Raw genomic sequence first — 14,419 nt, forward strand, 5'->3', positions numbered from 1 at the left:
CATGACCCCAAATAAATGTAACTGTACTGTATCCCTAAAATGTACCAATAAACTCAATAAAATTAAAAAATAAAAATAAAAAATAAAGAAAAATAAAAATCATCTTTTTTCACCTCTGTCCTATGTTGGAGGTCCATAAAAAAAAAGACACTCGTGTGCACATACATGCACATGCACACATACTACCATTTCTGGGTTGCTTAAATTTTCTATGTCTGAGACTTTTTTCCACTCATGCAATGGCTCACTGTCCACTGGTAATTACAAGACTGTAATTGTTGATTACTCACCATGGCATGATGTTCTGTAAATGCTATTGATATATTTTTGTAGGAACTTCTACCACTTTTGCCTGGCACCATTGCTGGTGAAATAGAATCAACAGCTGCAAACCTCAACAATCTAGTAGTTGAATCCTATAAGGTATGTATAAATTATACTCAAATTTTTCAAAGAAACTTGCCCAGTGCTGCAGTAAGAAACTAATTCTGTATCATGTCAGTACAAGTTAACAGTAGTATCATGAAAGCAGTGATAGAAAGAACACAAAATAAGAAACTATAGCATGGAGTTTAGCTCTGGCTCTGCCATGAAGTTGCTACTACCCTTGTGATAGTCTCTTCAGTTTTCTGTGCCTTCCTTGTTTCATGACAATAAACTTCAGATTGTGCCAGAGGCTATCTAAATTTCCTTCAAATCCAGTGATTTGAGTCACAAATAATAGCTAGAGAATGCAGCTTATTACCAAGAAATTGCACCAATCCCTGTGTCACAAAGTAAGCAATTCACACTGCTATTTAAAGCATCAGTCTTTCATGAATGTACCATCAGGGATGTAAAAATTACTCAGAAGATTCTGCTGGCTTCTCTATGATCATTTGATTGCTCACACAATTATCTAGCAGTCTTACCAAAGGAATTTGACTAAAAGAATCACCCTAACAGATAGAAAATTGTACCGAATCAGTGGTCATATGCTATCATCTCATCAATTTTGCAAAGAGCGATGCCTGAGTGCAAGAAGATAAAAAGAAACATCTGTTTTCTTAACCACATCATGCCAGGATGTAATAATCACTGTCAAGATGTTGTAATAATGCTATTACTTTCATCCTACCTTTAAGAAGCATCACAGGCTGGGGATTTAGTTCAGTGTTTCCACCACCTGCCTCAAAAGCGCGAGGTCCTGAATTCAATCCCTGGTACAAAAAAAAAAAAAAAAGAAGAAGAAGAAGAAGCAGTCACTTTCCATACATGACTTCATTTAATCCTCATGCCTGACCTTTGAGGCAGGTGTCAGCTATTGTATGTGTGGAAAGCAAAGCTCAGAGAGAAGTGAAGCAAATCAGTCACAACTACTAAGCCAAGGCAGGGTCTGAGTCCCCGTGTTCCTCTATCCCGTGCCCCAGTGCTTCCTGCTGTATGACACCGTATGTATGATGTATACCTTGAATTTATGGGGCACTTCTAAAGTCTCACTTCCCCACATTCCCTGACTCTGCTCCCAACACATGCAGAATTCACCAAGTAAAGAGTAGCCAGAGTGTTGCTGACCATCCTCAGGCTTCTCTTCTGATTTTCTTCAGGCAGTATCTGCCATCAACTTCGGTACAAAGGAAATGACAGGCGATAGACACAGAATATAAAATGAATAACCTGTTTAAACTTATTTTTTAAAAGGAAAATAAATCTTACTAGATTTATTTTTGCCTATGATTTTTCTTTCTATATCTGAAAACGATGTTAAATAAGGAAAAACATCATAAGATTGGGATTTAGCTCAGTGGCACTGCACCTGCTTCACAAGTGCAAGGTCTTGAGTTCAAACCTAAATACCAAAAAAAAAAAAAAAAAAAGGAAAAACATCGTAAATTACATCTTTCTCACACTGTTACAAAAAAAAATCATTAATAATGGGGGTGTTTTTTATTAAAGAAAAATCAAATGTGTACACAATTAATTTCTTTTGGGGAGATCCTGTTTTGTTTTGTTTTGCTTTTGATACAGGGTCTCATGTAGTTCGGCCTGGCCTTGAACTCAAGGCAATCCTCCTGCCTCAGCCTCCCGAGAGCTAGGATTACAGGTGTGTGCCACCACACTCAGCTGCAATTCATTTCTGTTCATAGTTTGTTATGCTTAGAATAGTCCAGGTAAGAAAGGGACTTACACTGGTAGGCATTTTTACACCTCAAAGTGTGTACATTTGCCTGTGTTGTCACCCTGTGCCAATAGAAGACAGCAGTTTCGTGTTCATTTCCCAGGAAGTGTGGGATGTGTTAGCCCTCTGTGGTTCTGATTAACTTTACAATGTAAGAATACTAGCAAATTAGAAAAAAACTTGTCCTAATTCGCTTTTATGTGACTGCATTTTTGAATTCGTCCAAAATTTCATTTTGTCCTCATAGTGTTACTCAAACACAATTAATTGAAGAATTATATATCAGAAAAATAAGAGTCTGCCTCATAAAACTGAAGCTTGAAACAGTGTAAGGAGCTTAATTTCTAAATCTCAAAACAAAAAATTCAGAGATTTAGAGATCTGTGTTCACACACAGCTTGAAAAACATTGGTTTAACTGGCTTAAAGTTGGAAAAGAAGAAAAATTTCACAATGGCAAGCTGAGAGCACTTTCTGTATTAAGCGTTTCCTTCTGACCTGTCAAAGCTTTGGCTGTCAACATTATTTGTATACTGCTGGAAATTTCTGTTGGCTTGCTAAAATTATTCAATTAATAATTGCAGTGGTTGAGCTTTTCAGGAGACTAAAACTATACATTATAATATTTAAGAAGTAAAATTACTAAAGTTAAGAATTAAAAGACACTGGAAATTTCTTTTTAACTTCATACATGCCACCCACTCTTCTTAGATATAAATGAAACAGAGACAGATACAGTTATAGATATTGATATTTTATTATTCCCTTCCTTTTTACAAGTATGAGGTATGGATTTTTGCATGTGTTAGGCTCTAGTTTCATGGAATATATTGTACATATATCTTAAGGATATTTTTCAGGTAGCTGAAACCTTTGGAAGTCAGAGATTGTGATGGAAGAAATTAGTAGGTGCCTAGTATATGATAGGCATAAAAAAAGATGTTGACTCAATGACTCTAAATAAGTATGTGAATGAATGCTGGTTTCCTGCTCAGTAAGAGGCCCTATTTTAGAATTAAGTATTGGAACAAATTTAATTGACACAGGCAGGCCTTGGGGACTTAAAAAAAATTGTAGGCCATGCTTGGAGAGAATTAACCACGTCTGTCAGAGAATTCTCGTGCCTATAGTATAAAAGTGTTCTCCCTAAGGGGTACCTCTCAACTCTGTATCAGGAAAACATTCTGGAATTTGTGACACTCAAGTTGCTTGAAATTAAAATGTCTGTTTAGCCATACATGTCAGAAGCAAGTAGTCAAAATTTACCCTTTATAATATTTGTTCCCAGTATGTTATTTATACTTTATCAAAACACAAATAGTGCTGAATTTTAAAAGATTATTTTTGTGTCCCAGGCTGAATGAGAAATAACTTGGAAATGATCGAAATGCAGCCATAGATACGTGTGTACAAATAGAAAATTTAAATGGAGAGAATCTAATCCTTCAGTATTTCTTACATATTTCAAACATAATTAGTTCATTTTGTAAAAACAGATTTTAATTCAACTTTTTATACAGATTCTAATTTAGTTCAAAATTAGATCTAGAATGATTTAATAAGCCTGACTCTGCTTTGTTGCTTACATTTGAAACTACTGTGGTCAGTAATTTCAAAATGATTTCTTTGCAGAAGCTCATTTCCGAAGTGAAAGTTCAAGCAGAAAACCAGGTACCAGGTGTCTATTTTAACATAACTGCCATCTGCCCGGATGGGGCCAGAAAGCCAGGCCTGGATGGGTGTGGAAACGTGACAAGCAAGGATGAAGTACGTACCACGCTTTCCTCACTTAAGATACACTCCATTTCTTGGCGTGCTTTTCTGCAGAACTATCAATCCATTCTGAAAAACCACCGGCTCCTCTGAAGAATCTTATTTACACTTCAGAGTAACTATTATTGTCTCTTCTCACACAGCTCCTTCTTGTTTTCACTCAGACGACTGTTCTCTCCAACTTTCATGCTAAAATAAATAAACAGGCACCATTTTAAACACTCAGTAGTAGTAACTTCACACTTTGGTGTCACAACCAGTATCCATAAGGAAAACTCATCTCTTTAAACAAGTAGTGACTATAATTCTACTGATGCCAATGCCTTTCTAGTTCCTCACTGCTCATCCTCAGAGTAAATGTGAAGCTGTAAGTAATGCACCATAGGAAAGAATGGGGAAGTTTAGAAAGGCTAAGAATTCCAAACTCTTTCACTTTGCAATTGTCTCAATAAGTTCATGCTGAGGTAAGGAACTTTGTTACAAACAATAAAGAGCATCATTTAACCTAAAGGCGATGAAAGTGAAGCCCAGATGATAAAAGCATCAGGAAACAGGACGACAGGAAAGAGGAATTCTCTGAGAATTGGCACAACAGAGAACAGAAAATGCTTTTACAGGAAATCCTTGTAGGGTGAAGTGGTTTTTAGTTAGTCATTTACCTCTCAAGGCATCCATTTTCTCATTGTTATGATTTATTTATTCATTCATTCACTTATTCATTTGGTACCAGGGATCAAACTCAGGACCTTGCACTTGCAAGGCAGGAGGCACAACCACTGAGCTAAATCCCTGGCCCTTGGATTAGATTTTTAATATCTCTTCCTTCTAACTTAAGATTCTACAATATTATTAATTACTTCAGTGTCATGTTATAGGGAAAAAAGTATTAAAAGATGGAATATTCTAAGACTCTAAAATTAATAAAAGAGGACTTTCTCTTTCAAGTGTATTTTTTCCTCTTGAACTTTGCTATTTTTGGGTAATGTAATTGTGCCTACAAAGTACAACTTTTGTACTTTAAATTATCACATGTTTCTAATTCTGCAATTCCCTCTATAATAATCCCTTGGATTTTATTCAAAAGATTTATACCAATTTACAAAATACACACTTGGTTTTCATTAAATTGAGAGAAATTTTTTTCTAGCAAAAGGTAACACATTTATTTTCTGAAAAATTAACTCATAAAATGTCAAATTTAGAATGGTTTTCCTTACTTTTTATCTTTTTTGTATGATTTTCCTTGCCTATGTCCCTTTCCTCCTTTACTTCCAACCAAATATTATAAACAATTTGATTTTCAGAATAGTCACATGACCTCTTAGTTATTTAAGCCCCAATTTTGCTGTATTAGTAATGACATTGACATTATCCTACACATCTGCTAATTTTCAATATTCTTAAAGACAAAAGTATTTTAAGTACATCAATTGTATTAATTTTAATATTATAATAATGATTCCAATTCCTAATGCATAGATAATCCTAAATTTAGATATTTTGTATGATGCTATATAAAATTCCCAATCAAAAATCCTAGCACAAATTATTTTTAAACTGTAAGAAATTTCATTCCAATGTGAAAATACACACAAACACAGTTATTTTTCCACAGTCCCTGAGGACAATAAGGTAAATGAAAATATGAATAGATATATTAAATCAATTCTATTGTGAAAAAAATCGAAATGGAGAAGAAAGGAAAAACCAATGTCTTCCAGCCTAGTTCTATAATTCTGCATTAATTTCTCTCATTGAGATCAAAGTGTGACTCTGTGTTGAAGTCGTAAGATTTGAGAATGAGTCCAAAGTTGGTTTCCTTGGGTAAAATAAGAGAAAGCCTCATATGTTTCCCCTTCTGACAATCTATGTCAACTAGAGTTTAACTCTGAAACTTTACTTGGGAGCAGCAGCCCTTTGTTTCGGTTTTATACATACATCCCCAGTGCTGGATATTCAGCAACCTCGAATTTTCAGAGCTCAATCCAGAAATGGATCCATCCTTTGTCAAGTTCTCTAAAAAATTAAATATTAAAAATGGAGTACACACTTCTATAGGCACACTCAGTTCTTTTTATGAATGTATTTTAAGCAATTAGCAATAATTCTTCCTTTAATTCTATAAATAAATAATTCTCAAAGAAAATAAATGATAAAGGGAATTGTTTTCATCTACATATGAGACTACACAATACTGTTAATTTATAAATATTGTTATAAATACTATTAATATTTTATATTTTGTGTGGTTTTGTGGGGGGGTTGAGACAGGGTCTCACTATGTAATTGAGACTGACCTGGAACTCACTATGTAGCCCAGATGCGGGGGGGGTTGAGACAGGGTCTCACTATGTAATTGAGACTGACCCGGAACTCACTATGTAGCCCAGGCTGGTCTCGAACTCACAGCGATCCTCCTGCCTCAGCCTCCTGAGTGCTGGGATTACAGGCATGTGCCACCATGCCTGGCTAATATTTTATAAATACTGTTAGTTTCTCTAAGATAGTATATCATAAGGATTCAAATATTATTAGCAGAAATAATATTGTCAATGAAAATTAAAAGCTGTACATGTATTTTCTTTTCCTTCTGAAATTTAGGTTCTTTTCAATGTGACAGTTACAATGAAAAGCTGTGATGTCACAGGAGGAAAAAGCTATGCAATTATCAAACCAATTGGTTTCAATGAAACCACTAAAGTTCATATACACAGAAGCTGCAGCTGTCAGTGTGAAGACCACAGAAGACCGAACGGGAAGTGTGTCGATGAAACTGTTCTGGATTCCAAGTGCTTGCAGTGTGATGAGAGTAACTGTCATTTTGATGAAGGCGGATTTCTGTCGGAAGGTTGCAAATCACAGAGGGACCAACCTGTTTGCAGTGGTCGAGGAGTTTGTATCTGTGGGAAGTGCTTATGTCACAAAACTAAGCTTGGCAAAGTTTATGGAAACTATTGTGAAAAGGATGATTTTTCTTGTCCATATCACCATGGAGATCTGTGCGCTGGTAAGTATAAATATATACAGGCAGTTCTGACTAATCACTGTCACAGTAGCATTTATGTCAATGTACATTTAAGTCACATTATAAATTGCCACCACTGAATCTGAATTTAATGTTCAAAGTTTTATAATCTGTAAAATTAGTCTGTGGCAATACATTTATAGCACATATATATCTTACATATACAAGATATACTTCCAAATAAGAACCTAAAATTAATTATTATTTTCATGTATTCCTTGATCTTTGAAAGAATCATACCAGAGAAGGAGATTACCGATAATGGCTGACATGTTTTCTAGAAGAATAAGGGTATTCCTCCACAGCATTTGATTCATTCTGGCAAGCGGTCACTCCCTGCGGCTTACTCAGAGGGTTTCATTTCTATCAGGATAAGCGGAAGTGAACTATAAAAATACACTTCTCATTCACTGGCAAATTCTTAATGCATCATCATAGATGGTATTGTAAGTTTGTGGCAATTTAAACCTCGCCAGTTTATTTTGAAAACATCACCAACAACAGAATTGCCAAAGGACAGCATTCTCCAAGAAAATACTGGATTACTATGTAATCTAGATTAGTCCCTGCAGCCACACACAAACCAAATTTTAAAATGAAATAAGTTCAAATAAAAATTGTATAATGGTTACTTTTTGTATAATTCAGTTTACTGCCACCTACAGGTTAGACTCCACAAAATCTGTACATTGTTTGAAAGTTAAAATAAAGTAGTTTTTTGATAATTTAGACTACCTAGTGTCTGAATTCTGTAACTTTTTTTCATGGTAGTGTAGAAAATTTGCTTATGTTGAAATCATCTTTTTAGTATTTGTCTGTTAGTAGATTAATATTTGTAAAGTTATTGATGCACAGAAATAATTCATTATCCTAAGCATATGAAAATAACAAACATATAAAATAAGTTCTGTTCTGTGTAAGCTAAAAATTTGGCCTAAAAATTTACCTCGGTGTGCAATGGCAAATTGTCTTTTTATTTCCTCTTCCATATACAATGTTTTATATCCCAAACATTTATTCAGTTGTAACTAGCATTGTGGGGTAGGCTGGATTAAAAATGACATTAAAATGAACCAACAGCTGTCTATTATACTTTACAAAGAAAGGAAATACTAATTTATAGGGAAGAAAAAGAATTTTCTGAGATCATTACCTATAGCTGTCAGTCTCCTAAAGAAGTTTCAGAGAGGTTTGAGAGTCCCAGTCTCTGCAGTGAAGTCTCAACAATCAACGTACTGATCCTTCTATATGACTGTGGTATGAAGGACCCCCGAGCAGTTGAGAATCTGCTTTGGATTGTGTGTGGATAAGTGCAAACTGCAGGGCTGACATGCATTTTCTCCACTAGCCTCCTCTGGGAATAAAAACACATGTTCACAGGTCATCTAGCTATGATTTGGCACATGGCCTGTGCAGGGATCGGGGTCTGGCAGACGTGTGTTTGGCCTGGATCTCATTAGTTTTACACTTAGCAAATTGAGCTGATCCAACATTAGACTCTATGGGACACTTAACCTATGATGTGCTCAGCACTAAGAGAAGGGAGAGGGAGCTGAGGAAAAGGAGGGAGAGAAAGGAAAGGAGGGTAAAATGAAGGAAAAGAGAGAGGGAAAAAATGTTGGTTGTTCTGTAGCCAAATAAGCATGAGAAATACTATATAACCCTGTAAATTGTACTCCCTCTTGGAGACTTCTAGTTTACTAGACCATATTAAATCTTGGTCACAGAGTCTAAAATCCACTCAATTATGTATAATTCATGTTCCCTCAATGTATTCATCACCACCAAGCACACCCCCCCAAATACACACACACACACACACACATCTTCCTTTTTCCTACACTTACAAGCTCACAGCCTGGATTAGGCCTGCCTCACTAACCAACTAAATAATGTTCTGTGGATGTGAAAGGGTAGCTTAAACTTCTCAGAAGACCTGATCTTTAAACCCGGCCTGAGCATCACTGGAGCACTGGCAGTGTTTGTCCTGAGGTCTTTCAAAGTTGTCAGTGGCCTTTGACAATAGTGAGACTGCAGTAATTGAAAACATTGTAGAAGCTATTAATTGAGTATTCATATTTTCCCATCATTTCAGCTTTTTTCGCTTCTTTGTATTTATGTGTTTCAATTTAAAACTGAATGTACAATGACATTGAAGGTGGTCTGGCAGCACCAAAGCAAGGGCCCCTTATGCTTGTTAGCACCTGTATCAGTATGGGGAGATGATCTACAACAGAGTAACTTTAAAAAGAGACGCTCCTCAATGCTGGCGCCATGTATGTCAGCCAGATACAAACTGATGCTGCTTCCATTCCCTTGACTGCCCGTGTGTTTCCATGGAGATGGGAAGGGAATGCAGGTTTGGAAACTTCGCAAAGCCAGGGGTCTCCATTGCTTAGATCCTGGTGTGGCTTTGTTTCAGGGCACGGAGAGTGTGAAGCTGGCAAGTGCCGGTGCTTCAGTGGCTGGGATGGGGATCGGTGCCAGTGCCCGTCAGCATCAGCTCAGCGCTGTGTCAATTCGAAGGGCCAGGTGTGCAGCGGAAGAGGCACGTGTGTGTGCGGCACGTGCGAATGCACCGATCCCAGGAGCATCGGCCGCTTCTGTGAACACTGCCCCACCTGCCACACAGCCTGCAGTGAAAACTGGTATGAAGTCTCTGTCTCCCATACACAGAAGACAGTCCTTTAGGACAGCTGGTTTTTTTCTTTATTTTGCCTTCCTTAAACTTCATAGCTGCCAGATAAACTGTAACCATCGTACTCAAAAAGTAATTGAATAGGGAATTTGAGGAATTAGGGTAATGGGATTCCAATATTTGGTCACTAAGTAGCTGTGAGAGCATCACAATAAATCCAGGTGTTCACTACCTTACTTTTTTTTTTTTTTTTGAAGTAAGTTTTGGGAAAGAGGAGCTGCCTGCTACCCAGGTGGCTACTAGTTAATTGTATGATTGGACAAGTCTTAAAAGTGTGTGGGGCAGAAGGGAAAGGGGATTTACATAAAAAGAGAAAAATGGAAAAAAAGAACAGAAACAGAGCTTTTGTAAATGGGAAAGGGAAGAGGGTGAAGGGAGGGGAGGTGAATGGAGGAAAAGAATGAAGATGTCATGTACAGGCACTAATTTCAGGTGGCTACTAGTTAATTGTATGATTGGACAAGTCTTAAAAGTGTGTGGGGCAGAAGGGAAAGGGGATTTACATAAAAAGAGAAAAATGGAAGAAAAGAACAGAAACAGAGCTTTTGTAAATGGGAAAGGGAAGAGGGTGAAGGGAGGGGAGGTGAATGGAGGAAAAGAATGAAGATGTCATGTACAGGCACTAATTTCCCCTGATGAATGTAATCATTATGTAAGGCAAATGTGTACTAATGAAAAATCCTCTGTGCCTGAATTTCCTGATAGAGTGAGGATAATAACAATGCCTTGCTATAGTTCTATAAAAGAATTAAATGATTTGTATAAAAAACATCTTCAGCTCATGGCAAATGTTAGCTGTTATTGTTGTGTTTTATTTTTAATGATTAAAAATGATGGTGGCTATGAAGCAGTCTAGAAATGTGATCCATATATGAAAGGTGACACATTAAATGAAGGTAACATTATTGTTTTGTCTTAGTATTTTTCCAGGAACAATTTTAGACTTTCTCAGAGACCACTAATCTAAACATCACTGTACCTTTTAATTTGTTTTATTCAAATTTTTAAACCATTTACTTCCTCACATTGTAAAATTTCATAATTGTGTGTACTAATTTAAGTAATATTTAAGTAATTTTTAATTTAAGTAATATTTAAGCAATATTTCAAATAATAATGATTTTTTCTAGTACAGCTTATCAAAATTCGCATTATTTTGTTTTTTGTACTTATCCATAGAAAATGTTACAGCCTATACATTTTTAAAGAATAAATGTTTTAAATTGCCCCTCACAGGAATTGTATGCAATGCCTTCACCCTCACAACCTGTCTCAAGCTGTACTTGCTCAGTGTAAAACCTCATGTGCTCTCCTGGATCAGCATTATGTGGAACAAACATCAGGTACGTCACAGATTCATGCTCAAAGAATGCAGGGTATGTATTGAGACCCGGTAACGAACCATGCTAAAGAAAGGGCCAATGGCTTTGATTTTGGTTTCATTATAAAACACTGCTTTATTTTTTAAACAGCTTTATTGAGGTGTCACAGGTAGACAAAACCTGCACATATTCATGTATGCATTTTAGTGAACTTGTATTTCCTTTGTGTAAATCTCTCAGAGATGGTGTTCCTGACTAGTTAGGTTTCCCATCTCGTTTTCCAGCTCTCTTCCCATGCTGAGCACCTCCATGAGGGGCTTCCAAATGAACTGGCTAGAAAGGCCTCAGTTAAGCCCCAAATATGGATTCCCCATGTAGACTCATTTCACTAAGAGTTAAGATTTGTGGAGCCATCATTTCCCTTCATAACTCCAACTTGCTTCCAGTTCAGACCATCCTCATATCTAATCAACATTTGCTCTCATATTTCAGGTGAAGCCATAAAATTCTGGGCAACAGTGATCTGCTTTTACAGCACATGTAACTTCAAAAGAGCATTGCTGAACTTCTCATTCCACAGTTTAGGGTGAATACAACCAACTGTGGCATGACAGAAAGGACACGGAACTCTCAGTCTGAGGACCTTAGCCTAAAGCCCTTTGCATTACTAGTTAGGAAATACCAGCCCTCTTACAAGTTTCCCTAAGCATCAGTTTTCTCATCTGTGAAAGGAAGATACTACCAACCTCAAAGTCTGTAAGACTCTATATGAGACTGCAGAGAAGAACAAACTTTCTCCCGAGCTTTGTTTTCTTTTTCTTTCACAGCTACACTGATCATAGCCCGTAATGAATTTGGCTCTGAAAAGAGCCCCATGTGCTGCCAGCTGGGGCTGTAGCAATCACTCCAGAAAGCCAAGTGCCTTTCTAATAAATAGGGCCCTTACTATTAACATGTCATTTATTATGTTAAGTAAACATTACTCTGACTTAAGTGTTGTTACAAATAGTATTCCCTTAAATCTCCTTAGGAAAAGCCCTGGCCTGACCTAAACTAAGAAAAGCAGAGGTCAGGGATAAATGTTTGAGCATCCATGACAGCATTTAAAAATGTAGGCAGATTTAAGCCCTGGAAATGTCCTCTGTCTTAACCCAGGAGAAATACTTCTGAAATGTGTCAGTAGCTAGAGCACTTCCCTCCCCTTGACAACTATTGTGCAAGAAGAGGGAAAGGGCATTTCTTAGGCACCTCTGTTATCTACCCACTCAGTCACACTTAAAGGGTCTTCGTTCCGTCTCTCTGGCTAAGCTCCCACTGGAAAAGAGCCAGAAAGTAGGACCATGCCACGTGCCCCCGCTGAGGATCCGCCTTAGCAACTGAGTGGCCTGAGTCAGCCAAGGGAAATGACAGTCTGTCCACACAAATGCAGGAGGGCCATTAACCGGAAGGTGACTGTGCTGAACTCAAAGGGCTCCTTTGAACACAGTATTTTGGATTCTGTCTCCCTGAGATTTGTAATGGAAGAGTTGCATTCGAATCCGACATTGAATAGCGCGAGGGTCTGCCTTTGACCTTCTTTTCAGAGTCCCTTATCACTGACCAAAAGAATCTGGGCTCTGTGGGATAGGACCTCTTGCCCTTGTCACTGAGTTCTTGCCTTGCTCAAGAACATACTTGGCCATCACTACAAATTCAGGCCTGTATCACCCACGATTGGATGATGATGCACTGTTCCCAGTCTTGGCAAATCCTCTCCCTAGAGGCCTTCTTGGTTACAAGGGAGACTTCGAGTTTAGACAAAGTTCCCAAAGTCTGCAGATGGGTGGAACAACACGTGTTTCTTTAGGCCAAGAAGTAATTTTATGAATCTGGGGCAGCTGGTGAGCTCTGTGAAATACTTGCTTTTATACAATGCTGTTCTTCTAAGATTAGGGTGATATCTCTGGCAATAGCCGAGCCAGCCACAGATTTTTCCAGTGAGAGTTTGCCAAAGGACTGGTGCTAACACAGAGGACTAGCATGCCTCTCCTCTTACTACAGCATTTCTTTCTCCAACTAGTAATTATTTGTTTTGGAAAAATACGTCATTAATTTTAAAAGCAAATAGAATATGTTTGGTTAAGAGAAGTAAAACATAAATTAATATAAAGAGATTTATATATTGTCCCAAATTGGACACTCCTATTTCCTGAAGAAGCCATGTGTAATAATAATGAAACCTTATGCTGCAACTTCAGAGGACATATTTATTCATCTATTAGAGTGATAACTGATTTTAGCTTCTGCAGATGTTTATTTTCCATTAGTGATGTGCAACAAATGAAGAGAAAGCATAATAACAGATCTGTTATTATGTTACACCCATATCTATCTATCTATCTATCTAGATAGATAGATAGATAGATATACCCAGAGTTATCAGATACATTTTAAAATCTTATTTTACACTTAGTGCTCAGCAGTACACACCATGAAAATTGCCCCTTGTTCTATCATGAATAAAATTATATTTGGGTAAAGGATTTGGACATATCCCAACTGATGCAATTATAGGATCTAGCTGCAAAGAAGTAATGTTACTGAATGCTTTAACTGTGTCTACTTTCTAAAGGAAGGTTATATGTTGAAAATATTTTAATGATAAATGTGCAATAAAGATTAGAGTCCTCTGGTCTGAAAATATGGATTTGTAAATTGAAATGTAAGTATCATTTGATAGAATCCTTTGATTTATTAATCCTGATTTTTATATGTTTATTTTGTTTTATTACAGAATGTTTATCCAGCCCAAGCTACTTAAGAATATTTTTCATCATATTCATAGTTACTTTCTTGATTGGGTTGCTTAAAGTCCTTATCATCAGGCAGGTGATACTGCAGTGGAATAGTAATAAAATTAAGTCCTCATCAGATTACAGAGTATCCACCTCGAAAAAGGTCAGTGAGTCCTAAAAAAGTGATGATTATCAGTACATTAGTACCTGGCAATATTTAGGCCCTAAATTAATAATAATATTTCTTCTCCATCAAGGATACGTTGATTCTACAGAGCGTTTGCACACGAGCAGTCACCTATCGACGTGAGAAGCCCGAAGAAATAAAAATGGATATCAACAAATTAAATGCTCGTGAGACTTTCAGGTGCAACTTCTAAAAAAATATTTTAAAAAAATACTTTGTGGGAAACTGGATTTTTTTAACAATTGCTCCTAAAAATATATATATATTATATATACGTTGATTCTACAGAGCGTTTGCACACGAGCAGTCACCTATCGACGTGAGAAGCCCGAAGAAATAAAAATGGATATCAACAAATTAAATGCTCGTGAGACTTTCAGGTGCAACTTCTAAAAAAATATTTTAAAAAAATACTTTGTGGGAAACTGGATTTTTTTAACAATTGCTCCTAAAAATATATATATATTATATATACACATATAT

General features: G+C 36.7%; 1 protein-coding gene across 4 annotated transcripts in view; it reads left to right on the top strand.

Moving 5' to 3' along the window:
* The window catches only part of Itgb8 (integrin subunit beta 8), an 84,839-nt gene extending 70,669 nt beyond the window's left edge, over nucleotides 1-14,170 (top strand). For all 4 annotated transcript variants that reach the window (XM_010641093.3, XM_010641095.3, XM_010641092.3 and 1 more), the window contains 7 exons: nucleotides 334-423; nucleotides 3,790-3,924; nucleotides 6,532-6,937; nucleotides 9,378-9,603; nucleotides 10,890-10,996; nucleotides 13,749-13,912; nucleotides 14,007-14,170. In XM_010641093.3, coding sequence (XP_010639395.1) covers nucleotides 334-423; nucleotides 3,790-3,924; nucleotides 6,532-6,937; nucleotides 9,378-9,603; nucleotides 10,890-10,996; nucleotides 13,749-13,912; nucleotides 14,007-14,129 — 1,251 coding nt within the window. In that variant the 3' untranslated portion in view covers nucleotides 14,130-14,170. The remainder of the gene's footprint in view (nucleotides 1-333; nucleotides 424-3,789; nucleotides 3,925-6,531; nucleotides 6,938-9,377; nucleotides 9,604-10,889; nucleotides 10,997-13,748; nucleotides 13,913-14,006) is intronic.
* The last annotated feature ends 249 nt before the right edge of the window (nucleotides 14,171-14,419 follow it).

The sequence above is a fragment of the Fukomys damarensis genome, unplaced genomic scaffold (genome assembly GCF_012274545.1).
Source record: "Fukomys damarensis isolate Sample0158 unplaced genomic scaffold, DMR_v1.0_HiC HiC_scaffold_4, whole genome shotgun sequence".
NCBI classification, from domain to species: Eukaryota; Metazoa; Chordata; class Mammalia; order Rodentia; family Bathyergidae; genus Fukomys; species Fukomys damarensis.